This window comes from Blennius ocellaris, assembly GCF_963422515.1.
Source record: "Blennius ocellaris genome assembly, chromosome: 7".
NCBI classification, from domain to species: Eukaryota; Metazoa; Chordata; class Actinopteri; order Blenniiformes; family Blenniidae; genus Blennius; species Blennius ocellaris.
The window spans coordinates 21440050-21465997 of NC_137656.1; the positions used below are offsets into that span (position 1 = coordinate 21440050).

The 25948-nt window shown below is 43.3% G+C and overlaps 1 protein-coding gene across 1 annotated transcript; it reads left to right on the forward strand.

Moving 5' to 3' along the window:
• On the forward strand, positions 1-25948 carry grk5l (G protein-coupled receptor kinase 5 like). The gene is made up of 16 exons (XM_080499773.1): positions 1-440; positions 14065-14160; positions 14276-14388; positions 19584-19661; positions 19914-20011; positions 20274-20366; positions 21492-21555; positions 21648-21788; positions 21864-22054; positions 22194-22231; positions 22412-22501; positions 22580-22788; positions 22902-23039; positions 23311-23448; positions 23580-23711; positions 23801-25948. Exons 1-16 carry the CDS (start codon positions 389-391, stop codon positions 23882-23884), a joined length of 1755 nt encoding a protein of 584 aa, XP_080355899.1. The 5' UTR covers positions 1-388; the 3' UTR covers positions 23885-25948.

Sequence of the window (25948 nt, forward strand, 5' to 3'; positions counted from 1 at the left end):
ACAGGCTTGCATACAAGGAGATCCCGTATTTGTTTATTTATTTATATATCTTTTTCCCCCCCCCCTTGCCTGTCGGGAGAGAGATTTCGCACAACATTTTTACGCATGGAATGGTTTTGGGGGGATTGGACGAGAAACGCAGCGCCGCACTTCCAGCTAATAACAAGAACCATGCCCAGCTTACACTGCAAGCAAATCTATGACATCCTGTTTCATCCTTTACGACTTTGATATGAGTGATTTGGTCTCGGTCGCCGACGAGGAGCGGAGAACATAAGCGCGCACTCGGGAGAGGAAAGACGCTGATTTTTCTTTTTTCTCTTGCTGCAGACGCTTGTGTACCGAAAAAAAAAACCCATCTGCATTTATAGGATTTTCTTTTTCTTTGATGGAGCTGGAGAACATTGTAGCCAACACTGTACTGCTGAAAGCGAGAGAGGGTAAGTTGACACATCCCCCCCCCCCCCACAAAAAAGTGCAAATATTAGGCAGTCCTGGCCGTGTGACATTTTGCGCTCGCTGTGTGGAAAAGGTGGGAATAAACGAAATGATGACGGCAGCCTGCGGCTCGGAACAGCAGGTAGACCCCACAGATGCAACAGTGAAAGAGTCGACATTTGGCGTTTCGACACGCATCATCCACACATCCGTGGAACGGATCATCTAATAACCTTGACGCAACCTCACGGATTATTTTATGTTCACCCAATTGTGGCAGATTGTATGCGTTTTTCCCACATATGGAGGCGAGGGTGGGGGGGGGGTCTGCCTCCCACATCCGCTTTCGCTGTCTGTGCAAATGAAAGCGCTCTTTCGCAACATTTTGCATGCTGAAGCACACACACAGAGGCTGGGAATAACTCCTTTCTGCAGAGGGGATAAATGAGTGTAGGCTGGCTGGCATTTGAACAGTGATCTGATGACGCGCCTGGTGTTGAAATCTATGTAAAGGGCCTGTAAAGAGAATGAGAAAGAGAGAGGGGGTCTTGTTATCAGTGCAGAACAGTAACCGAGGAGGCCTTATGCCGTTTGGCAATGCGATCTGAAATACGAAGGCATATAGTGTCATCAATAGCTCCTTTTGTGAAATACAGGGTCGAGCTGAGGGCAGCGGGAAGGCCTGGAGGTAAACACTGTGCATTGTGACTCCATGATTGTTTCTCATCAGTGATTATCTGTGGGGGTATGAAGACACCTACATTGCAGTTTTAAAGTCTGTTATAGTGTATATTAATTGCAGCATAGCATAAGATAGATCATTCGCCTCCTACATCAGAGTGGACTGGAACCAATTGGAGGATGGGAGATGGCACATTGCAGCCTGGACGGGTCACCAGTCCGTCTCACAGGGCAAACAGAGACGAGCAGTAAAGTACATACTGCATTCACACCTACATGGAGATTTAAAGTCAATAATTAGCCTCTAAATGCATGTTTTTAACACTGTGGGAGGAAAGAAAACCACCGCATGCACAAAAAGTCCACCTCCTACCAGAGTGCTCACCACTACACTACCAAGGGGCCTGCACTCTGTGCACAGTGAGGTTGTTTTTTTTCCCTTTAGTTCTGGACAAGGGAACAAAAGTGTCCTGACAAATTGGTAAGACTGTCATACATACTCACATACTGAACAAGTCACGTCATTTTATTTATTTATTTTTTTTTAACCAGCGTTACTCTTAACTTTGAGTTGACTCAGTTTTGTGGTTTCCGTGAGCCTGCCCTCGTTCTCACAAGTGCATTCACAAGTTTGCTTGTGGGCTGCGCATGGTTTCACGTGGGAACCGTCTCTGAGAAGTTTCAAGCTGAGGCATGACAGAACTCTGGTTGACTCCTTTCATCGATTGTGTGGCACAAAGATGACACGGTGTGGAAAAGAAAGCACTAGATCTGTGCTCAAGAATGAGGATGTTTATTGAGAAATAATGGGGGTGTATATTTAACCACAAAGCTGAATTGCTGTCAAAACCACCCTTGTGAGGAAGGCTGCGGGTCAGACGAGACGTTTGTTATTTTGGAGCAGGGCACGAACGGCCCGAGCGAATCAGGCTCCATGAATTAATAAGAGCAGTTAATGACCCATGACAGATCTTGCTTGTCCCAGCTGCTCCATTGGTGCTCATCCATTCCCTGCCCTGACTGTGTGTGGGAGAAAGAAAAAGGCCTTTTACAATTATGGGATGAGATGGTTCTTTGAGTCAATAGCCGACGCATGACTTTCTCAGCAGCTTCATCCACGTCTGTGTAAAAGCGGCCACGTGAAACTGATTTAAACAGTTGAAGATGTGTTACAGTGGACACACTGAGACTTGTCACAGGTTTCCATGAGTGTTGTGTCTTTTAACTGCCTGAATCATTATCGGGGTTGTATTGCAGGGCCCGGTGCCAAAAAGTTGAGCTGTTCTCGTTTGTATGCAAGTACAGTATACACATAGCAGAGGCTCATTTTAGGTCACATACTTGCTCCAGAGGAAGAATGCGAACGGCGCAAATAAAGAGTGTTTATTTCTGTTTGTTTATGCCGGTGCATCTCGAGCAAGAGCTGAACCGAGAGGCGAGCATCCCCCGTCCAAACGCTCCCGGCTCCGCACAACAGGAAGGCCCAGTTTACTCTGCAGCCTTTGACTTGTTTATGCCAGCGTCCTCACACCTCCCGAATCAGTCAAACAGCGAGAGTGGCAGCGCCACACAGAAATTTTAAAAAAAAGAAGGAAAGAAAAAGAAAAGAAGAAGCAACTATTGATATCCCCCAGGCCAAGAGGGGCAAAGAAGGCATTGTGCCAAGCTCACTCAGCTCTTTGGCGCTCCTGTGTCAGCAATGACTGCCCTGAGCTTTACTGCCAGAATCCTGCTTGCGCTCGTCATTGATTACAAGGGCCTGGAGGATTACCTTGAGATTAAAACCAGCTGGACCTTGGTGAAAACGTTTTGGACGGAGAGAATTTACGATCAATGTGGTCCTCTACGTTAAGCACAGACCTGGAAAATGTAACTCATTCTGACTTCTGTAGGAAGGGGGGGGGGGCACCTCTGACCAAACTGAACCATCTCGTTAAGTGACTGCTGTCTTACATAAAGCATGGTATGATGCACTATCAGTTAGATGCAGCCCATAAGCTATTTAATCAAATTGATTGTTACATAACAAACTGAGTGGGCTCCTGCCATCCGAGCTCCATCTTCCTGTGGCGCTGCTCTCCGGTCTCTGTGGAAGATACTTTATGGCTGATGATGAGTGTGCGGTAAAATGAAACACCCCAATCTCCAGCACGGTCATCCGAGTATCATCTGACAGCTGCGGATCCGTTTACAAATTTTCCGTGTCGAAGCAGCAGGAAATGCTGATGTGCTGATCTAAACGGCTCTGCTGTCTGTGCGAGTTCTGTCAGCCGAGGAAATCGAGTCACCAGCAGATCAAAAAGAAACAGAGGTGCTCGGGCCTGACACGTTTTCGTTGGATCCGATTGCTTGTGGCGTTATAGTAGCCGACACGGAGGATTAATATACCAGGGTATAGTCCAGATGTGTTTGTCTGCTAGTGGCTGAGGGGTGTGGGGAAGAATTCCTTTGTTTAAATGTAACCTGAACTTAGCCACTGTGACGCGAGCAACATCAGTGTGTGCGTGTGTGTGCGCGTGTGTGTGTGCGCGTGTGCGCGTGTGCGCGTGTGTGTGTGTGTGCGTGCGTGTGTGTGTGTGTGTGTGTGTGTGTGTGTGTGTGTGTGTGTGTGTGTGTGTGTGTGTGTGTGTGTGTGTGTGTGTGTGTGTGTGTGTGTGTGTGTGTGTGTGTGTGTGTGTGTGTGTGTGTGTGTGTGTGTGTGTGTGTGTTCCCATTCACAACTCCTGCTGGCAGCAGTTGTAGATTCCAAGCCAGGCAAGAGAACGTCATCGGCTGTCCAACTGAATGAGTGTAAGGGGGAAAAACTGCATTGCTGCATCCAGATGCCTTTCTTGAATTGCAGTAACAGAGCTGGGGTATTTAGTTTGGGCGACTAGACTGAATTCCATGCTGCTGCCTGTGGGCTTTCTCATTTGGGCTGCTGTGTTTTGGGATGTTACCGTTACATAAGTAAGGGGGGGGGGTCTATTAAAGATCACTACAAATCCAAACTTGTGGAAGTCATTTATACAGTTGAGCCTGTTTAGTAGAACTGATACAAACACAGAAGAGACACAAGGATCTGTGTTATTTTTCACTGCCCCACACTTCATTGAAAGATAAGTCGAGAAGGGAAAATCATAACAATTGCTGGGTCGCCAGAATTTAGTTTATATTGTGCGTCGCGAGGCCAGCAATCGTACAGCATTTGATGCTGTCTGCTGCCTTTTTCGTGCAAAAAAGCACGCGTGCAACAACACGAAGGTAAACACAATCCTTGCAGGATCATTAACTGAAAATGCTTGTATCCAAATATTTGAGGTTCTCCAAACTGCAGATGGTTTGAGGATCAAATCCAGATTGCAACAAACGGACTGGCTTCGTTTTTCTCAGTCCTACCGTGTTCTGCCCCATCGCACATTGATAAGGCCAGGCATCGCAGACCAACTGATTAGTCACTCTAAGGAGGTATGCACCAGATAACAAGGCATGAGGTATTTCTCTTTCAAACTGATTTGTGCTGTGCACTGAGCATGCCTTCTTACCCCCGTGGAGGAGGAGGAGGAGGAAGGGGGGGGGGGGGGGGGGGGGGCTTCAGAGTCACACGGCAAGTCGAAGCAAGCCGAAATAACTGTAGTGATTACCACAAACAGAAGTTTAGCGAAATGAGCCGGCACCCTGAACTTTCAAACACGCAGCATTGATTTCTGTTGTCCCATCCACCTGCCAGCTAATGATAATGTGAGTATAAACAAGATACAGTAGACTCTTTGTCTCTGTTGTGGCACACAAATCAGAAAACACTCGCCTGGAGTGCTCCTCCCACGGGACCCCTCTGAAAGGACAGAGCTGTGGAATAATGCTGTCAACTTTTATTGGGTAGAGAGCCTTAATGGAGGGGAGAGTAAAATACTCTGGAGGGAAAGCAGAGTGCCATTTCCTCGCTGGGTTCTTCTGACAGGAAAGTCAACCTGCACTGGCGGTTTGGTGCTAATAGCCGCGGGGCTGTTCGCGGTTCACACTTTGATTATTAAAGCAAAAACTGTTTCTTTAAAATGTCAGCCTCCTGGATGCATGCTTCTGCAGCACTCGGCCTCCGACAAACCTCGAGCCACCGCACCGTTTGGCAGCCACAGTTAATACTTCTGATATAAAATAAGAGACTGAAATTCAGTGTTGCTCTTTGGACCCATGTTGTGCAGACTGAAGTATTTCAACTATTGCACGGATTTCCTTCAAATGTTCTATGAACTTGACAGGATGAGGTAATATAGGGTCGAGAAGAAATCCTTCAAATAATTATTTTTTAAGGAGTTTAGTCTGGAAACAAAACACTTTGGTTTATTTTTCAATTCATACTATAATATTGACTGCACTGTGTCGTGAAAACTATCCAATGATGATATTTAATGCTCTACATGAGCAACATGTTTGCAAGTGAATCATCGCAGTGTTAAATGCTGCACACCACTATGAAGCAACATTTCTGTAATATGACATAATATGCAAGTGATGTTGGTATATTTGTTCGGTAAGGAGTTTTTATTTTGACAGTATAATTATATTGTCAACCATCCAGATGCTTTCAAAGGCCAATTTTTTTATTCTTTACCAAATTAGCAAGCAATCCCCTGAATCCTCCACATTTAAAACCAACAGTATTGTTCTCTTTAATCCGAGGCTGCTCATCATCTTTCCATCAGTTACAAAGCGGTAGCAGCGATACCCATCAACAACACACCATAAGACTCACTGTGTTTTGAGTAGGAGTGTGACTCATTTTTATCTTGAGTGGAAAAATTCAGCTCTCTGGCTCCTACTATCTCTATTGTTATTCGCTACCCACACGTACAGTATACGTAACTCAGCTGGATGCAACAAGTTCACGCCTGTTCTCCGGGGGTTGCCTGAGTGGGATTCTGGGAAACATAGGAGACAGTTTTCTAAAGTCGAAGTGGACAAGGTGGACCGAGTGGGAAAAGTGGATGCAGGGTGGAAAAAAAAAAAAAAAAAAAATGTTATTAGAGTAACTCCAGGAAAGCCAGGGAGAAGCCCGGCTGATAATATCTTTCCCTCCATTGTCAGATGTACAGGTGACCACTCAGGCACTATTTCATTGTGTCTGGATGTGTTTCCTGTCTTCTGCACAGCTGGCGCATCTCTTTAATGGAACATACTCTGAATATTTGATGTGCATTATTCATAGAATCAATACTTTAACTTTTGAACCTTCCGCTCTAATGTGTCTTGTTGTGTGGGGAGATGCATGCCAGACTGGATGGATGTACAGAACAAAAAAAAATAAAAAATGCATATACACACGCTTCCAAGGTTAGACAGTTCAGGGAGGACTTTTTAGTTTTTTTCATTGATGAGACACAAAGTGTTCTTTTACGTATTTTTGGTGATGCCAACGTCATGCATGTGCGTAGAGCATTCAATACAGCAAAATCATGCATCTCGTTGCATAGTTTTGTTTCAAGGGATGTCGCAGTCGTGCACACAAAAGAGCATGGATTGTCAACACAGCAGCAAGACAAATCCCATTATGCAGCTTGCGTGTGTGTGTGTGTGTGTGTGTGTGTGTGTGTGTGTGTGTGTGTGTGTGTGTGTGTGTGTGTGTGTGTGTGTGTGTGTGTGTGTGTGTGCACAAAAAGGAAACTGAGAACAAACAGAAAGGGCAGAGACGGTAAGAAGGGCAACATAATCACTTTAACCTCACTTCCGGGAAGGTTTTTTTTTTTTTTTTTTTTTTTTTACCCTAAAAATGTATGTACATGTATTAAAGTACACTCTATAATACCAGGCCATGTGCAATACACCGTGTGCTCCATCAGTTGGATAAGCTGGGTCTTTATTGCGAGCACCTTTTCTCAAGCTTGTGATGTAACTGCATCAGTTACATCTGCCCAAAAATCTGGCCAAAAAAAAGAATCTGTCCTTTGTGGACGAGTAGAGAAAGACATGGCAGTAATGTTCTCCCTATCAAAACATTTATGAAGGTGAACAAACACCACAGTGCCCTGTCGGAGCGTAGGAGCTGTTACAGCGAGCTTCATGTGGACTATGCTCTGTCCTCCTGGATCTTTATGGATGAACAAACAGCATGTATTACCCAGCATGCCCCGCTGCTGTGTGTGGTCCTTTGATCGGGCGGCTCGGTGGGTTATATAATTTCAGTCTTTTTGATGTCTTTTCCCGTTTCAAATTCCACTTAATTTTTTTTTCTTTGTATTTATAGAACAGGAAACATGTGGCACCTGACTGGTCCCAGACAGGATACGTACCCTGCCTTCTGCTGTTTTTTTTGTGAGATTTCTGCCCTTTGTGTGCAGGTTTTCACACCGAGGCTCTTCCTGTACACTGCGGCGCACATGTGAGCACATACCCTTTTCAGGGACACAGTTACTCTAGCGACAACTGTCACCGCTCACCAGCTCTGAGGTCACGGACCGGTTTGACCACCTCGGTCTGTGTTAGCACGCCACGGCCGCTGCCCTTGAGTTGCACGCTATTTATAGCACTAATGTTTACAAGGACATATAGATATGAGGGGGAAAAAAAGTCCCTGTGGGGTATTTTCTTCTTGAAGCTTGGTGCAGATGTATATCTATGGGCTACATGCTGTATGTTGAGAGCGTGTTGCTCTCTCAGTACACGAGCTTCGTTGTTGAGATCAGACAGGATTTGGTTGTTGTTGTCAGCGCAGCATATTCACTGGTCAGGACACGGCTGTCTGCCAGCATCAATACAGCTGATAAGATCATACTTTATTGTCTATAACTGATTTTGAGCTTAGGACACCCCCTCATTAAGTGGTTTAACATGTGACCCCCCACAGCAGACAGAAGAATAATCAAGTGTTGGCAGGTAAAAGCTGCACGTCACAAATATTTGCTTTTGAGCAGCTTCGCAGATGTTACAGCTGGATCGTCCGTGTTATTATTGCGTTAATGAGAAATACGTGGACGCAGAGCGTTGTTCAGGGATGGTCAGAAGGAGGCTGGACCGACGGACCGACATGACATCATGGTGGAACAGGCCAACAAAGAGGGTCTTCCTGCTATAGTCCTTCCCGTCTGCTCAGGTCTGGGCAAACGTTTCCCCCCACAGCTTCCTGTGGCACACACACACACACACACACACACACACACACACACACACACACACACACACACACACACACACACACACACACTGACTAAATCTTCAATAAACTCTTATTTACACATGCAGGATAATTCCATCCATAAGAGCTTAAACTAATAATAATAATATTAATAATAATACATTTTATTAGCACAGTGCTTTTTCAAGGCACTTTGGATGCTTTACTCATATTACAATATCAACAAGGATAACATGGAGAAACCTCATAAAAACAGCCATAAAAGCACATAATGAAAGAAATAGATTTGTGTTAAGCACTAAAAGCAGTTCTGAACTGGTGAGTTTTGATGGGGGAGTAAAAGGTGTTCAGGTCAGTACAGTAGGTTTAGTAAGTGGTTAAATAGAAGTAAAATACAGCACATGGGGGGGGGGGGGGGGGGGGGGTGTAAATGAGATACCAAAGGTCAGAAAAGAAAGTAATGTAACTTTTAGAATGATTGAATGCTCACAGGTTACGTCTTTCTACCCTTTCTGATGAAGTGGTATCAGTCGGTCACGGAGAGCCTGAACGCTGCAGGAGGAGCGATGCATCAAACGTTATTGGGTTGTTTCTCAGTTGAACGCTCACGGGTTTGATTCCCCCATGTCAAAGTGTCCTTGAGCAAGACACTGAACTCAAACTTGTTCTCAGTGGAGGTTGCATGTCTTGACTCGTGTATGAATGTGTGATTGAGGGAATGTGACTCGCAATGTGTAAAAGAGGTATACGTGACCTCCATTTCCCATTCCCATATGCTGTTCAGCTTCCAGGTCAGGATTTGGCCCGGGGCTCGAGTCCGTGAGAGGAACACTATGTCTCATTTCACTTTCGTCTTGACTTCCCACTGCATTATCAGTGTGTGTTAGTTGGAATGAGAAAAGTCCTATTAAAGTCAATCTTCATTGTTTCATCCTTTTTTTTAATGAAGGTAAATGTAGTGAGGCACAGACTCATTGTCAGCTGTAAAGAAAGTTAATAAGGATTTTTCCAAGATTCTTGGCCAACTTGCAAATCATCTGACTTCTCTGCGGCAATATTGCTCGTGCTGTTTGGTTTCAAAAAAAATGTTTGGATTCTTCTTGTGTTACCAAATATTCAGTCTTTCCATCTATATTTATCTCCAGTTTCCTGTTCCTGTAGCTGCACAACATTCACACACAACACGCTGTGCAACTTGCAAAAAGCGCGGCCTGAAAAGGTGTGATTTATTTTAATTCAGCTGATCTTCAGTCTTTCTAACAGATGGATATTTAGCAGTGTCATCACTGATCAAGATGTTTGTTCTAATAAATGAAAACCCGGCGAAGAATCACCGCGGGGCCCCGGGAGGCAAGGAAAAGGAAGACTTCATGCACCAGTGTGTCTGTTCTTTCCATGAAAACCAACTTGCTTTGTTTATCACTCACGTTTTTGCATACACAAAAACACCAACCTTCGCCTGCAGCCCACATGCAAATGCTTTCCCAGGTGCCGCACCATTGGGCATCGTGGGGACGAAGGATGAAACACAAAACAAGGGCATTTGTATCATGTGTGGTCGCGGGTTGACCATCACGTTGTGACTCAATTTCACGGCTCAGATGAAGAAAACGTGAGAATAAGCAAGACTTTTGATATTCACACACAAATAACCAGTTGTCCGTGAGCTCAGGCAGGAGATGAGGGTGATCAGTCACAGAAATCCACCAGTATCGTTGCTCAGTGAAGGCGCACTCACAGCCCTTCGCTCTGCTCTCACGTCACACTCTGTGTTACAGATGTTCCTACGTACAGTAGCTATATACCAGATGTATATCGTGGCTGTCAGGATGTGGTTTGACAGGCCGTCCTCAGGAGAACTAACCTAAAGCTCAGAGTGGCGATGTAAGTGGAGAATATTTTTTTCGACCTCAGAGACCGAGTATGTGAGCTACTAGCAGTTTAATGGGAAGGATTTGTGTGTGTGTGTGTGTGTGTGTGTGTGTGTGTGTGTGTGTGTGTGTGTGTGTGTGTGTGTGTGTGTGTGTGTGTGTGTGTGTGTGTGTGTGTGTGTGTGTGTGTGTCAACACTTTATGAATATAACCTCCCAGTTAAGCCGGGACGTTTTTGAATGTGTGGATTGATGGGGCCTGCAGGACTGCCCGAGTTGGTTAAATTGAGCATGAGGACATTACTAGAGAGAGGTCACAGTAGAAACACTGTGTGCACACACACACACACACACACACACACACACACACACACACACATACACACAAATGTTTGGGATGCCGGTAACCCCCTGGTGTCGCGCCAGACGGATGTCGTTGCCTCTCTGACCTTATTTTTGCTTCACTTGACAAGCCTTTGTGATGTCAGAGCAGAAACATAAATAAAGGGTGGCGACCACACTGCCCACATGGAATGAATTAGACTGACAAGTTCCTGTGTGCAGCCAATCCACGGAGCAGTGCATATTTCAGCTCGTGTGTAAGTGACAGACCATCTGAAAGTGAGAGCGACTCTGTGGGGAAAGAAATGAAACAAAGGGCTGAGAGCGAGATTTTATGAATCACATTAATGGGCATAACCTTGCTTTTAATAATCCAGTTCTTCTAAACAAGAGCTTTTAAAATCTTAGTACTGCCTTGAACATGAGTATTTCTCGGCCATTTTTTCTTTTAAACTTCCTTCAAGTCTTGGTTGATTATTTCCTCCTTTTATAGCAGTGTACATGTACACAAAAGCAATGCAGCACAATAAGCTACTTTGAATTGGTGAAAAGAGTTTTGTTTTTTTTAGGCCTTGGACACACAGACCAAAATCACTGAGGGATAAGTATTCAAGTCAAGTACAGATTATATATGCAGAGTATTTGCATGTCTGAAGGAGTGGTTGGGTGTGCTCACGGGTCTCTGCACGGAACCTTCCGGACAAATTAAATATGCTGACAAAGATGCAGGAAAGTGATTTGCTGGCACTTATTTGCTGAAAAGAATGAACTGCCTGAACTGAACTTCATTATCTTTCTTTCTCAGTGGTTTTCACTCTCTGGGTCTGGAAAGCAACTGAACGAAACGTGAGTCATGAGACAACAGGTTAAGACTGCAGGAATAAAGGTTTTAAAACTCTCATCCTTTATAACTATTAAAGTGGTTTTAGGTAAGTGTGGAGATGATAAAGGAGCAACTGTAAGGTTCATGTATATACTCTCTGCAGGAATGCATTCAATTTAATTTACTTGCATAGTGATTAAAGCCACTTCAGTAGCAGGTCAGCCAAAAAGAAGTCACAACAAAAACCTTTTTAACGGAAACCGTAAATAAAGCAGCTCATGCAATAAAGTCTGAAGTCCCGCCACGTACCATTACCCTCACATCAAATAGGTTCACGTTGAATGTTGGATTGTCAGTAGTTGACCTGTGGGCAACAAATTAAATCCCCATGTGGCTTAAATTTAATTTAAATTCCTGGTACAATACTAACCTGGCTGGAACATTTCACATTCATGGCATGTTCGCTCATGGGTGGTTGAATAACTCCAACTCCAACCATGACTGCTCTTTAAAGACTTACTTTATAGTTTTTTTTTTAACTTTTAATACAGATTGCCTGTTGTTTTAAAAAGTTCGATCTAGTATTTTTCTCCTCCACAACTATCTGTACTTCTTAAATGAGGAAAGTGTAGGCATTTGAACCTTTCTGTCACAAAGTGGAGAAGGACAAATACAAACTTTACTTGGGGGGGATAAAATCAGGTGAACAGCTGATATTTTTCGGTTGTTTTCCGTTTGAGCTCTAAAGTTCCGACCTTATTTAACCCTAAAGCAGAGGGGGGCTGACGTCCCTGAAGCAGTCGCGACTCACCACGAGGTAGAGGTGATGACGAAGGCCTCACCGAGGCAGCAAAGGATTCCAGGACAAATGAGGTGCGAACAGAAAGAGACAGTTGAATGAAGGGAGAGAACTGGAAATGTGGAAATAGGACTGAAAATAGGGCCAGAGGAAACTAGAGGAACGGGGAAGAATATCTCAGCATTGTGTTGAAGTTGAATGCATGGGTGGAGCGCCGACGTTTGGTACAATTATCTGACACGGGTTTGACCCTTCACGGGAAATCGGTGCCATTTCATGGCTGCGTCTTTCCACAAACTGCTCACAGTAGCACGAGTGCGTTCATTTTTAGCTCGGTGGCCCTGTGGGGGATGACCTTCTCCACTCGCTGCACCGTTGAGCCTTTTTGGCAGTCGCCATGTTTTTATTAAAAGAGACTGAACTATTGGACCACACAGCGAAGCAGGCTGACGTCTTGGTGGGGAGCACAACTGCATTTTAACCCTTTCCAAAGAACCACTGGGGCTTCAATAAGGAAGTGTGCCGGTTTCTAGCTTGCTTGGTCTACGGTACTGCTGATGAGCAGCAGGTGCTGTGTGTTAATGATTCTCTAAGGAGAGTCTCACTTGAGTTATTAATACGGTCATGCTTAGTGTTTGCCCATGGTGATATGACTTCCATTCTGTGTGCTGGAGCTCCGGTGACGTGTTGTCGCTTGGTTTAAAAACAGACTCTGCCTGACGTATAATAAAGCAGCCCCCGCAAGCTTTCCAAACGTTTTCAAAAGTAAATTGCCGACTATAATTTTGGAATTTATTCTACTTATATTCAATCACGGGGGTCAAACAAAAACAGGAATACAATATCTATTCAGTTGCTGTTCTGCCTTTCAGTGCCTTTTTTTCTTGTCTTGTTGTTGCCTTTCTTAAATTAATGTTCCACACTTAAGATCTGAAAGCTTGCTAAATTGTTAATTAGATTTTTGTGCGGTAGCTTCACCATGACCTGAAAATAATGAGGCCTGCATTCGGTCTAAAATCACGCCAACTCTTTGGCTAATCGGTGACCTTAATATTTACTCTGCAATTTAAAGTTCCCGTGTTGTACGACATTACGTAAGCCCCGCATTGTGTATTTGATGAACAGATGTGTCTCCAGCAGCAGAAGAGGAACAGACGAGGCAGTGAATCTGCAGGAATGATGGGAAAACTGCAAAAGCTTTTACTCCGTCTCCCGAATGACGTAGTGCCGCTCACATTCCTGGGTTATTACTTAAAGATGTCTGCTTGTCATTGCTTCTCCTCTTTGCTGCTTCACACACTGGGCCGGTCGCTGCAAATTTCCACCGTACAGAGCGGGGAAAGGAAATCCCTGTCGGTCCATCAGAGCCGTCAATACGTATTAAGAAATAGCTAATGAATGTGGTGTAGGGTTCACAGAAAAACAGTTTGTTTAATACCTAATAATTATCAGTAGAAGAGAGGCTAAAGCATTGGTTATACCACAATTTCGATATAACGACATCACAATAGTAAATAATAAAGTGATGTTGCATAGGCATTTTTTGTAAAGTGTTTATTCAAAGTGGTGAGCTGATGCCTGATTATTCAGTGCTGTGGAATCTAGTCTGGAAAAAGTCCTTCTGGTTCTGATGGGAACTGAGACGGTCAGAAGAGGCTTCTCTGCCCCTGTGGACACAAACACACACATTAAACACACACTGTTCCACTTTTCTGAAAAGCTACTGAGTGAGGAAGAACGTCAGTGGAGTGAGGAGAGATTTACGGAGGAAGTGAGACATAATCTATGAATTATATATACACACTGAGACTATGATTTCATTCGGGGCAGAGCCCACACACAAACACCCCCCCACCCCACCCACCCCCAGTGCTTTTAGCCATTAGCCGTCCATTCTCCTCAGTGATGAAAATTGACTTTGACAACTTTATGAAGTTCTTTCAATAAAACATTTTCACCTTGTGTTTTTTTTGTTGTTTTTTTTTTTTTTTTTGTCACCACAGGTGGAGGAGGGAAGAGGAAAGGACGGAGCAAAAAATGGAAGGAGATCCTTCGCTTTCCCCACATAAGCCAGTGTACTGAACTGGGAAACAGCATCGGTGTGTGTTTGTGCGCTCTGTATATTCGTGTTATCCTTGAGCTGTGTGTTTTTATTCTTTATTTATTTGCATGGGTTTTTTGTTTTTTGTTTTTTGTTTTTTTTTATCTCTGCAGAGAAGGACTATGTCAACATCTGTGAGAAACAGCCTATTGGACGGCTTCTTTTCCGTATTTACTGTGAGACCAAACCTAAACTGCAACGATGCATCCAGCTACTGGACGCAATGGTACGTACACACACACACACACACACACACACACACACACACACACACACACACACACACACACACACACACACACACACACACACACACACACACACACACACACACACACACACACACACACACACACCACTACTAGTTGAATAAACTACACTTTGTTCAACTTTGAAGGCCCAATGTCGAGGTTGTTCAGTCCTGTCTGATAACAACAAGCAACATAGCAATGCCTCAAAGTAAAGCACATATGTTCCTGATTTAATTGACATTTACATTAATAACACACCCCACCAGTTTGACTTGTTCGTGGAAACTGCTCCTGCAGTTGGTGTTGACAAGTCTTTCATTGCTTTTCATTTTCATAAAGTGAATGTGCAAAGACATTTTGGTTCCCACAACAGTAGTAAATATATGCATGCGTACACCTTAAGTAGGTGTTACTTTACTGGAAGTTGGCTGAGAAGAATATTGTAACCTCGAATAATTAACAGACTCTGAAATCCATCTCTAAACACCAATGCCCAAACCAGCTTTAGAGGAATAAACTAATATGAATGTTGTTATTATCATTTGCTAACATACCATACAATATGCCAGAATGGCAGAATATCATGCAGCAGAGTGTCTGTAACAGCTCTGCATTTTCTATTTTGAATTCAGTTTATTTAAGACTTTCACAGTGTGAGCCAACTTGCCCTGAATAAAGTTATTTATAATTGTACCTATTCTTTTCTTAGGCCAGAGTAAATTATTTGAATGTATAAGAGTACAGGTATTTCTGAGGTAATATGTCTTACAGTCTTTAGGTACCTGAGATATCTGAAACATGCAGCCTTCGCCTGTTTGTGGAGCATTGAATTCAGAGTTTTATTGCTAATATTATCTCATGCTACTGCTGACAAGATGCAGATAAACTGTGTCTTGTCTTGTCTTATTAGTGTTACCATATAGAAAATTGCATTGTTACAGTAGAGAAGTTGACAGTAAGACACACATAAGATTGGATTTAAAAGGAGCAACAAGAGAAATAATGCTACAATGGCAATGGCATTAAAGTGACAATTTAACAGTCAAAGTAAACGCGTAATGCGAAACATTTAGTATTTGAGTGGTGTTCCTAGGAAAGAAAACATTTGGATTTGATTTAGTTATACATATATATATATATATATATATATATATATATAATAATTATTATTTTTTTATTTTCGAATGAAGTCAAGGATTTATTTTCTTTTAAATGACAGGGAATTTTCTCCATTGTGAACTGCACATGATTGGTACTTTAATCGTCGGCTTGTATCCAGGTGTGAATGTTATTGAAGATTTCGTTAAACAATGGATAACCTTAGGTCACAACACAGACCGTCCACACTTGGCCGTCGTGTACTCATGTTGATTACATAGTTGCCTGCAAATACACCCATGCTGGGTCACTGCAGTCGGAGGAGACAATTAAACTGAGTAGTGATTATTCAACCAGCCAGATCCCCACAGCCACCCGGCCTGTTGCCTCACCCTTCCACCCCTTCTCTCTTCCCTTCTCTGCGTCTAGACGAAATACCTCCCACATGACACATTTAAGTCTTTATCTATCTATGCCCAGAATATCTTTGCGGCCATGTGACGGGACAGAAAGGACAGCATTGTTTCCCTCGCCACCCCTTCCAATCCCAACACCCTGCTGCCCCCCCACCTCTTCCTGGCCTCCTTTTAAACCACCCAGCCCTAAAAGTGACCAACACCCTCAGCAAGGGGGGGAAAGCACTCATTCTGCTCACCATGTGACGAGCGCCCAGGCCACGCTCACAGAATTGTACACGAGACTTGATAATAAAACCAGGTCAGAAGACTCTTTTTTTTTTTTTTTGCCGGAGATAAATACGTATATGTGAGTTCTTGCAGTTATGGTATATACTGGACTATTATGTATTTGTGGTATGTCTAATTGTTCAGTTGCTTCAAACAGCAAATCACAAATGCATTTTTAGTGAATATTCAAATATGTGAACTTCAGTATTTATTCATCAGGCCTGTTTTTGTTGTATTTTAAAACTGGGACGTGGTTTCAGAAAACTTTTTTTTCAATGATTGGGAAAAAAAAAAAAGAGCAAAAAAATCCTCATTTAAATCTATGGCGCAGCAGCACATAGGAACGATAATCCATTCAAGAGAAGCTGGTGAAGGTGTGCGGGAATTACAAGTGAAATAGCAGAAAGTGATCCAAAGACTTTGATTATGGAGAATATTCAAATGAACAATCATAAAACATACCTAGAATTATATATGTATAGTTTATATTTTCTGATTGCAGTTTAAAGTTGGTACTTTGTCATCTATCCTCCCACCTTCTATCCAACTGAGGGTCACTGAGGCTGATTGATGAATTCAGGATTCCTTCAATGTAGTTTCTTACCAGTGAGAGCGCAAAAACGTCAATTTAAAAAAAAAAAAAAAAAAGTTTTTTGTGTGCATGTGTCTTCTTTCCCCTTTGGCTGACCCCCCGCCGGCAAAGGGTGGGAGTCAGACAGCTCATTTACTGTGTGTGTGTGTGTGTGTGTGTGTGTGTGTGTGTGTGTGTGTGTGTGTGTGTGTGTGTGTGTGTGTGTGTGTGTGTGTGTGTGTGTGTGTGTGTGTGTGTAATTTCTCTGGAGCCTCCGATAACAAAGCCCGAGTTAATCAACGCTTGGCACCCTTTGCGGCTCTCTCTCTCTCTCTCTCTCTCTCTCTCTCTCTCTCTCTCTCTCTCTCTCTCTCTCTCTCTCTCTCTCTCTCTCTCTCTCTCTCTCTCTCTCTCTCTCTCTCTCTCTCTCTCTTCCGATCGCCCTCTCTCTGTCTTTCAGTCTCACTCCGTTATACTTTCATGTGTTCATCTCCAGCCTTCGTTTCGTCTTTGAGCTGAACTGGGAGTGACGCCGTGGCTTTTCTGCACTCAGTCTCAACAAGTCCCGAGCTTATGTATGTGTGTGTGAGCTCCATATAGACACGAGTGTGTGCATGTGTGTTTTGTAGTGGAAAGCTGGTGACGCTGGTGTGACATGCTGTGACACTCCAGGACCTCAAGGAATCCCACCATGTTTACTGTGGGGTTGCCAGGCAACGCAGGACCATGTTGGAAAAAGCCCAGTAATAGAAAGAGTCGAGCCAGCGTGCGGCGCGGTCGCCATGTTGCTTTCCTCGCTGTTCAGAAGTTGAAAGCTCTGGCTACCAAATGCGTCGCCGCAGATTTTCATGTTGTCGCTTCCTCGAGATGTCCGACATCTCCAGTGTGCGACGGTCAAACCTTTTTAGTGTCAACAACGATGTCCGTTCATACCTGGAGGCAAAAGTAGCATTTGTCATTACGCGAGTGGCAGTGACACAGAATTGCTGGGACTTTTCACCACTGAAACAGGAAATCTAGTCATTTTGATCAAATGTCGGGCAGTGAAGATTTGAAAACCGTCTTGATGAAGTGAAGAACATTTGGTTAAAATGGTCACATCTCTGGACAAGTACACGCTCACAGACATGTTTTTTCGTCTCATTACACTTGTGCACAGTATTTTCGAGGACCTCTGCAGGGAGGACATACGCAGGAGAATATCAACCTAATGAATTTCTTTGTCTCTTCCTTCACTGGCTCCTCCTTGTCGGGTTCATATTACGACTTCCTGGACTCACTGTTTTTCTTCATATTCATTAGCGTTCCTTGATGACGCTTGTCTATAATTTCAGGACTGCTGTCCTCTGTGGCAGCATATATTTGAAGCCTATAAAAAGCTTTCCTTGTGCTTTTCGTTATGGCGTTTTAGTTGTTTAGTAAGAAAAGAGTGCCACAAATGAAAGTGTAAAACACTTCTTACAGTTGATTACAGGCAGCCTAACTTATCCACAAATATGATGATGGAATTATTTTCTCCCTTTCGCATTTTTAGTTTTTAAATACCACCATTATTCGATGGAAAGTCATGCATGTGCTTTAAAACTCAACTTTAGCCTCCATTAGATTTGTGTGTTTGTATATTTCATGAGTATACTCATACAAACATTTCATTTAAATTGCCCATTTGTCATTTATTTCCAATGAGAATTAATTTAATATACATTTTATGGAAATAATAAGCTTTCATAAACAGCGTATTTACCTTTTGAAGCCGTGGTGAACACACTGAAAAAATAAAGCATAACATCACACCTTATAATATATAAATAATCCACTGAGGTTCATGGGGCAAATGATTCTCAGAATGATGTTTGGTGGTCGAGGGTCTCGGAAAGCAAATATTTCACAGAGCTGTTCATAACAGATATACATGATTTGACCAAGTGAAACCAACAACTTTCGTTGTATTGGTTGTTTCCAGTATGCTCACTAACGACGCCCACCATTGAATCAGGACCAGTCATGATATAATGGCCTTTGTAGAGGTTTTTATTGTTCTGGTAAGGAACGTTTGACCTGCCTCATACAAAGATTCTCCTCAAATTATGTATCCCCCCCCCCCCCCCCCCCCCCCAATGGCAACGGCAGTTGGCAGTCGTGCAATACTGGATATTTTCAGCAGAATTTATTCCCAAAGTGACAGACTGCAAGCTATTTACACAGACGGAGAGACATCAATTTCATCATCAGCCCAAGTCTGCAGAATCGTCACAGACCCTCCTGCTGTCGTCTGCAGACGGGCTGAAAAGTGCGTTGAGGCGTTGCAAGAGTTGTGGCCTCACGAAAAGGAAATTGTGATTATGATTAATGTTTGAAGGAACTAGATGGATTTTTCACTTACTGTACAATAAAATACGTAAGAAGAGAAAAAAGAAATCCTCTGGAGACGGAAGGAAATCTGCTGTTTTGCCTGTAAGCCGCTAATAAAATGTTTTTATGACAGTTTGCCAAATGAGTGTAAATAAATGTTTTCCATATGAAGAAGAGACGTTCCGTACAAATGCAGGACAATATTTACAACCTCGGAATGCAAATGCCAATCATAAACGTTTTACATTTCAGTTAATTATGTTGTAAATTACTGATCAACCACATTTCACTATTTTGACTTCCAGTTGCACCCACAAATAAGAAAACTAGGAACACATGCTGCCAAAGTAAAGTAAATGTTTACATGGGAAAAACACTTTATTAATTTAATATTATTCCTACTGATGATCTATGGATGAAAGGATAGGATTTTGTTAATCACACCACAATATTTCTTTTACAGGAAGACTATGAGGTGACGCCTGATGAAAAAAGAAAAAGCAGAGGAGACCAGATCCTCAAGACTTTTCTTTCAAAACAAGTAAGTTTCTTTACTTTTCTACTACTGTACTTTCTTTACTACTCAATTGAAGTCATATTACTAACTTTTAAACATGATCCATGTTTAAAACAGACAATGATGTTGAGTTACTGCCCAATGGAAGCTTGCAAAGCTACTTGCAAGGGTGCAATAAATCACATGCGCAACAAAGTAATGGTTGTTCGTATAATAAAAAGTGATGTATTATTTGTGTGTGTGTCTGTGTGTGTCTGTTTATATGTGTTGATGTAGTCGCCTCAGCGTGTGGACATAGCTGAGGTTTTTGCAGACCAGTGCAGAGAGAATCTGGAGCTCAGTCCATGTAAGGAGATCTTCAGCAACTGCCGCAAGTGAGTCGATTCCTCATTCATTCATTCATTCATTCGCTCACTCACTCGCTCACTCACGCACTCACTCACTCACTCACTCACACACTCGCTCGGTTACTCACTAAGTTGCTCGGTGACTCAGTTGCCCACTAACTCCCTCACTCGCTCGTTCGATCACTCACTCGCTGACTCACCTGTTATATTTTTGCTGCACTTTGCAAACCAAATGTGATCCTCCCCGGTGCTCCCGGCTGCCCGTGTGATGACTTGTGTGTTGGATCAGGACCGTCCACGACTACCTGAGCGGGGCTTCATTCGCAGACTACCAGAACAGCATGTACTTTGACCGCTTTCTGCAGTGGAAGATGCTCGAGAGGTCAGTATTTTTTTGGGGGGGTGGGTGTTTGCACCAGTTTGCACAATTGTAAAATGTATAGTGTGGAAAGGTAAACTGGATATTTTATGAGCCCAACCTATGATTAAAAATCTATATTATTGCTGGAGAAAATATTATATAGCTTCATTAAAGTCTTAGCAGGATTCTATTGCAATTGAAGGAGGTGAAGGAGAAGCCAATTTAACCTTTTAAAATGTGTTATAGTTTTTTTTATATACCACCTCATCCAATTCAGAGTCACAGGCCACCGGAGCCGATCCCAGGTAACAGTGGGTGAATGCAGGATACACCCAGGACAGATTGATAGAAACAGACAACCACACTCGGACACACTTATTTGTATTAAATGCAAGGTTTTTTTGATGAAAATACCCATGCACACACTGGGAGAACACACAAAGGCCCAGTCCGGCCTGAGGAATGTTTATGGCTATTCCACTGTGTAGCTCTTAGACTGTATGATATTCTATTTTATATCATACATTCGCCAGCCACAGCATTAGGCATACCTTGTGAGTATGGATTGAAACTCTCTTTGTCTCCAAAATTTCTTTCATTCTTCAGGCAGTGATTCAACAAGGTGCCGGAAGATTTGATTAAAATTTTAAATTACAACATGATATTCCTGCTGTAGAGGAATATAGGCTACACGTCCATACCATGCTTTATTGCAGTTAAGTCTTTTTATTATTTTTTTTTCAAACTCAAGAAACCAGTTTAGATGACTCATCCTTTGTGGTGTTCAAGAGGTTCTTTATAAAAGGTGCAAACGCATTAATGTCACATAAATTAATTGGCATATTTGAAGTTTATAGAGGAGAATAGTTTGCCGCCTATATGAGTAGGCCAACATTTTAAAGTAGTGTGATGACTCCAGACAGGAAAATATTTTATGCAAAGTGCCTATCAAACGCAGTTAGACATAAACAGCAGGCTTTCAGAGCAGCCTTAATTGGGCCCGTGTCTGGAAAAGTAAAATTATGTACAGGAGGCCCTACCCTCTGTACAGGAAACGGAATCGAAATGGTATCGAGCCGTGCAGGTATTATCTCTGTCTTAATCAATAAACGTGTATTAATGGATCTTGTGTCTGTGTTCTGTCAGGCAACCAATCACTAAGGACACATTTAGGCAGTACCGGGTACTGGGAAAAGGAGGATTCGGCGAGGTGGGAGACGAGACCACGAGTGCTGATTTGAGGATCACGATGCTTGTCATGTGAACGTAGTAATGGGGACGGAATGTCAATTTTCTCCTCAGGTTTGCGCCTGCCAGGTCAGAGCCACGGGGAAGATGTATGCCTGCAAGAAGCTGGAGAAGAAGAGAATCAAGAAGAGGAAAGGAGAGTCCATGGCTCTCAACGAGAAGCAGATTCTGGAGAAAGTCAACAGTAGATTTGTCGTAAGTGTACCAGAAATGGGTTTTCCGTACACGTCTCGGCAGTTCTCACAACTTCTAAACACAGTTTTCTTGTAGGTGAGTTTAGCGTATGCGTACGAGACCAAAGACGCTCTGTGTCTGGTGCTGACCATCATGAACGGCGGGGACCTGAAGTTTCACATCTACAATATGGGCACCCCGGGCTTCGACAAAGACAGGGTCCAATTTTACGCTGCACAAATTGGATGTGGACTTGAGCATTTACACAGGGAATCTATAGTCTACAGGTAAGATTACTCGTGTTACGATGCGTTTATAATGTTGGTTGGGTCATGTAAATTCCTGCAGAAATGATTACCTTCCTCTGTATGACATTGCCATGTGCTCCTTTTATTTTAAAACACACCCCTTTTGTTTTATTTGTAGGGATCTGAAACCAGAGAATATCCTCTTAGATGACAATGGTGAGTTTTCAATCTTCAGCAGATCAGATTTCAGACGGTGCTTGCACTGCGCAGCTTCTCGTTTGTTAAACCACACCACCAGAGGGTCATAATCATCTGCAGGAATGTATAAAATCAGGCGCCTCAAGCGGAAAGATAAACATGTCTTGGTCGAAACCTCACTTGCTTGTTGTTCTGCAGGACACATCCGTATTTCTGACCTGGGGCTGGCCATCAAAGTGCCTGACGGAGAACTCATCAGAGGCCGGGTTGGAACAGTGGGCTACATGGGTAAGACCCACGACAATCAAAATCTCAGGCGGCAAACTTTCTTCTCAAATTTAAACCAATTTGTTCATTTATCTCCAGCTCCGGAGGTGATAAACAATGAAAAATACGGCATGAGTCCTGATTGGTGGGGACTGGGCTGCCTGGTTTACGAGATGACTGCGGGACGATCGCCCTTCCGTGCCCGCAAAGAACGAGTCAAACGGGAGGAAGTGGAGAGGAGGGTGCAGGAGGAAGAGGAGGAGTACAACGACAAGTTTACAGAGGACGCCAAGGCCATCTGTAGAATGGTGAGGCTCAATAGAAACTTGTTTGTACGGAGGGAGCGAGGGATTGAGGGAGGGAGGGAGGGGAAATGAATGATGAATAATTGAATGATTCATCTCTGCTTCTTCTCGCCCAGCTGCTCACCAAAGACCCGAAGCAGAGGCTGGGCTGCAAGGCGGATGGAGCGGCAGGAATCAAGGCCCACACATTTTTCAAAAACATCAACTTCAAGAGGATGGAGGCTGGAATAGTGGACCCTCCCTTTGTGCCCGATGTGAGGAGTCCACGCTGCATGTTTAAATCAGTCTCACTGCTGACTACTTGTTAAAAAAAAAAAAGAAATGCTGCTAATCTTGCCGTTATCAGAATGAGCTAATTTGAATCACTGCTGCAGTAAAAATAGTCAAAAACGCATACCCCGAGGGAAAGATTATTTTTAAGGACAGCATGTTAATCTCTGTAAAAGCAAAATTATCTAATAAGATAAACGCGTCTCTTGTTTTGATTCTCAACCCCATTTGTTTATGGTCATTGCCCTCTCCCAGCCTCGGGCAGTGTACTGTAAGGATGTTCTGGACATAGAGCAGTTCTCCACAGTCAAGGGGGTAAATTTGGACCAAACCGACAACGATTTCTACTCAAAATTTGCTACGGGCAGCGTTTCCATCCCATGGCAGAATGAGGCAAGTGTGTGCACTCTGTACGACACTGCACCGAGCAGAGTGTATTTTCACCACCACCGCCACGTCTAACTCCCCTCTTCCCCTCGTCTTACATTTGCCTCTCTTCTCTTTTCCCCTGTCATCCACTTCAGATGATAGAAACGGAGTGTTTCAGAGATTTGAATGTGTTTGGGTCTCAAGGAACGAGACCTCCAGACCTGGACTGGAATCAGCCGCCCGAGCCGCCTCGTCGCAGCCTGCTGGACAGGATCTTCAGGAGGCATGTGGGTGACGACACGGACACGCTCACAAACCCAGACACGCTCGCTCAAATCAACTCACGCCGATCTCCTTCTCTCTTCACCTCCCGCAGCACCCAGAGGTGTCCATTTCCAACAGCCGAGTGCAGTCTTCCAGCGTAAACTCTGTGGACTCCATGTCCAACTCTGCCCCCTAGTGGCACCGTGACCGTGTGGGAGCCACATTACACGTAAAGGTGTGCTGAGGGGCTTCCCCGCTGCTGATTGGTCCAGAGCTGGGGCACGAGCAGCAGCCGGAGACAGTCTGTCTAAAAGCCTAAATGGTCAGCCCATGGGGAGGGAGGGGGGGGATGAGCAGACCCTGAGACCCTGGGCATTTGTAGTTGGATGGTCAGTGTTGCAGAGATGTTTGGAAATAATGAGACAAACTTTACTTACCCTCAGGATTGTTGGACGATAGAACAGAGCCACTGATGTTGATGAAAACCGAAAAAGGATAGTAACCAAGCTAATATTCAGGGGATCCACTGTATAATAAAGACCACCACAGGGAATAGAAGATGGGGTCTTGGTGAATTTACTTTTTGTTTGTCTGTTTTTCCAGAAATTCCCTTTTTTTTTTTTTTTTTTTTTCCTTCCATTTTCAGTCTTTCTGGCCTGTATCTTGTACCAGTAACTCTCCATCTGTCAACAACCCCACCTTCCAAGTGGTACCATCTGCACAACTCATACTCTTAACTTATTCTTTGTCCATGTTTCACCTCCCATACCTCAGATCACTCCTAAACATTCAGAAGACATCACCTCAACAACCTCAACACATAATGTATATTGCCTTGCGTACACTCAGGCCAAAGATTACAGTTTAGTTTTGTGATACTGTTGTAATGTTGAATTATTGGAGGATTTTTTTTTTTTTTTTAGGGTTTTATCTGTCCTTTAGAACCACAGGAGGGTCAGAATATGTGATCCGTTTTATACACCTTCTCTAAATATGAGCCTGCAAACATATCATACTGCTTAAAGCCCACATGCATACAGTACATACAAAAATCTGTTAGACGCACACTCGCAAGAGTTGTGAGAATTGTGTTGTGTTGTCATTGCATGGACAAGTGTAAGTATGGACAGCCGCATCCCTTTTGCTTCTGCATACCTCATTCCACTGATGTTACCATCGTATACACACAAACGTCTCCCTCGGTTTACAGCCTCACTTTATATTTGACATTAAGTGGAATTTTAAAATCTAATTATAAGCTGTACAGAAACACAAATCCTTTTTTTTCCTTTTTTTTTTTGGGTGTGTGTGGTCAGTTTTCTGCAAAGTCCCATGGAGTGGAAAGGAACACATGCACTCAGCCTGACTTACAAGTTGCACAATTTAAAATAATGTCATGCTGTTTTGTTACCAAATGAAAATGTTTTACCTCTGATCATTAAGGCACATTATTGTATTGATATTGTCACATGCCGCTTGTTTTCTACATCCAAAACTAAAGTGTTCTTGTTCTCCCTATGCCTTTTCCCTCTAAAAATATTGCTGCATCGCCATTGTTGTCTAATATACAGATATTTTTCTGTAGTTTGCCCCGTGACACTTTACCCTTAACATGCTCTTCAAGATGCCTCACAAATCTAAAGGGTCTTCCTCTTCTTCTGTGTCCAAGCGTAATCAAAGACACGGGGTATCAGCAGCTATGAAAGGTGTAATTTTCTTTAATCCATGGGAGAGCGGAGTATGAGGGGAAGGACCCAGAGGACCCCACAAGCACCACATAAAGACGTGGCCTTCTCGCAGCAGCACAGCCAATCAAAAGAGAAGAGCCCAGTCTCTTCTGATTGTTTTAAGAATGTGGTATTATCCCTATATGAGATAGTGAAAGCTGGTCCATGCAGTAATTCTGATCATTCCTACTGATCTCTTGCGAGCCTGTTTTTCTTTATCTGCATACTTGACATAAAAAAAAAAAATTAAAAAAAAAATGGAATCAGACTAAAGTGCCTCCTTGTTAGCATGATCTCCCAGACGATGCCCACACAGACATCAGCACTTTGTTTATTCTCTGACTGTCATACTCTGTTTGCTTTGCCTAGGAACGCATCAGTACCAATACACAGACTTAGTATGTTAGAAATGAAGGGAAGGAGGAGATGAGGGACTTTTCCTTCTTAATGTGATGTACAGCAAAGTGCTGAGTGCATGTGAAAGCCAAACCCACTGTGTCTTTCAAGTCCCAATAAACTCTGTACTATAGTTT

What these genes read in the sequence shown, in the direction of transcription:
- grk5l (XM_080499773.1), top strand. Translation starts at nt 389, where the DNA reads ATGGAGCTGGAGAACATTGTAGCCAACACTGTACTGCTGAAAGCGAGA. An exon ending in ACTGCTGAAAGCGAGAGAGG is followed by an intron (nt 441 to 14,064) that starts GTAAGTTGACAC and finishes TTGTCACCACAG; the next exon opens with GTGGAGGAGGGAAGAGGAAA. An exon ending in ATCTTCAGCAACTGCCGCAA is followed by an intron (nt 20,012 to 20,273) that starts GTGAGTCGATTC and finishes GTGTTGGATCAG; the next exon opens with GACCGTCCACGACTACCTGA.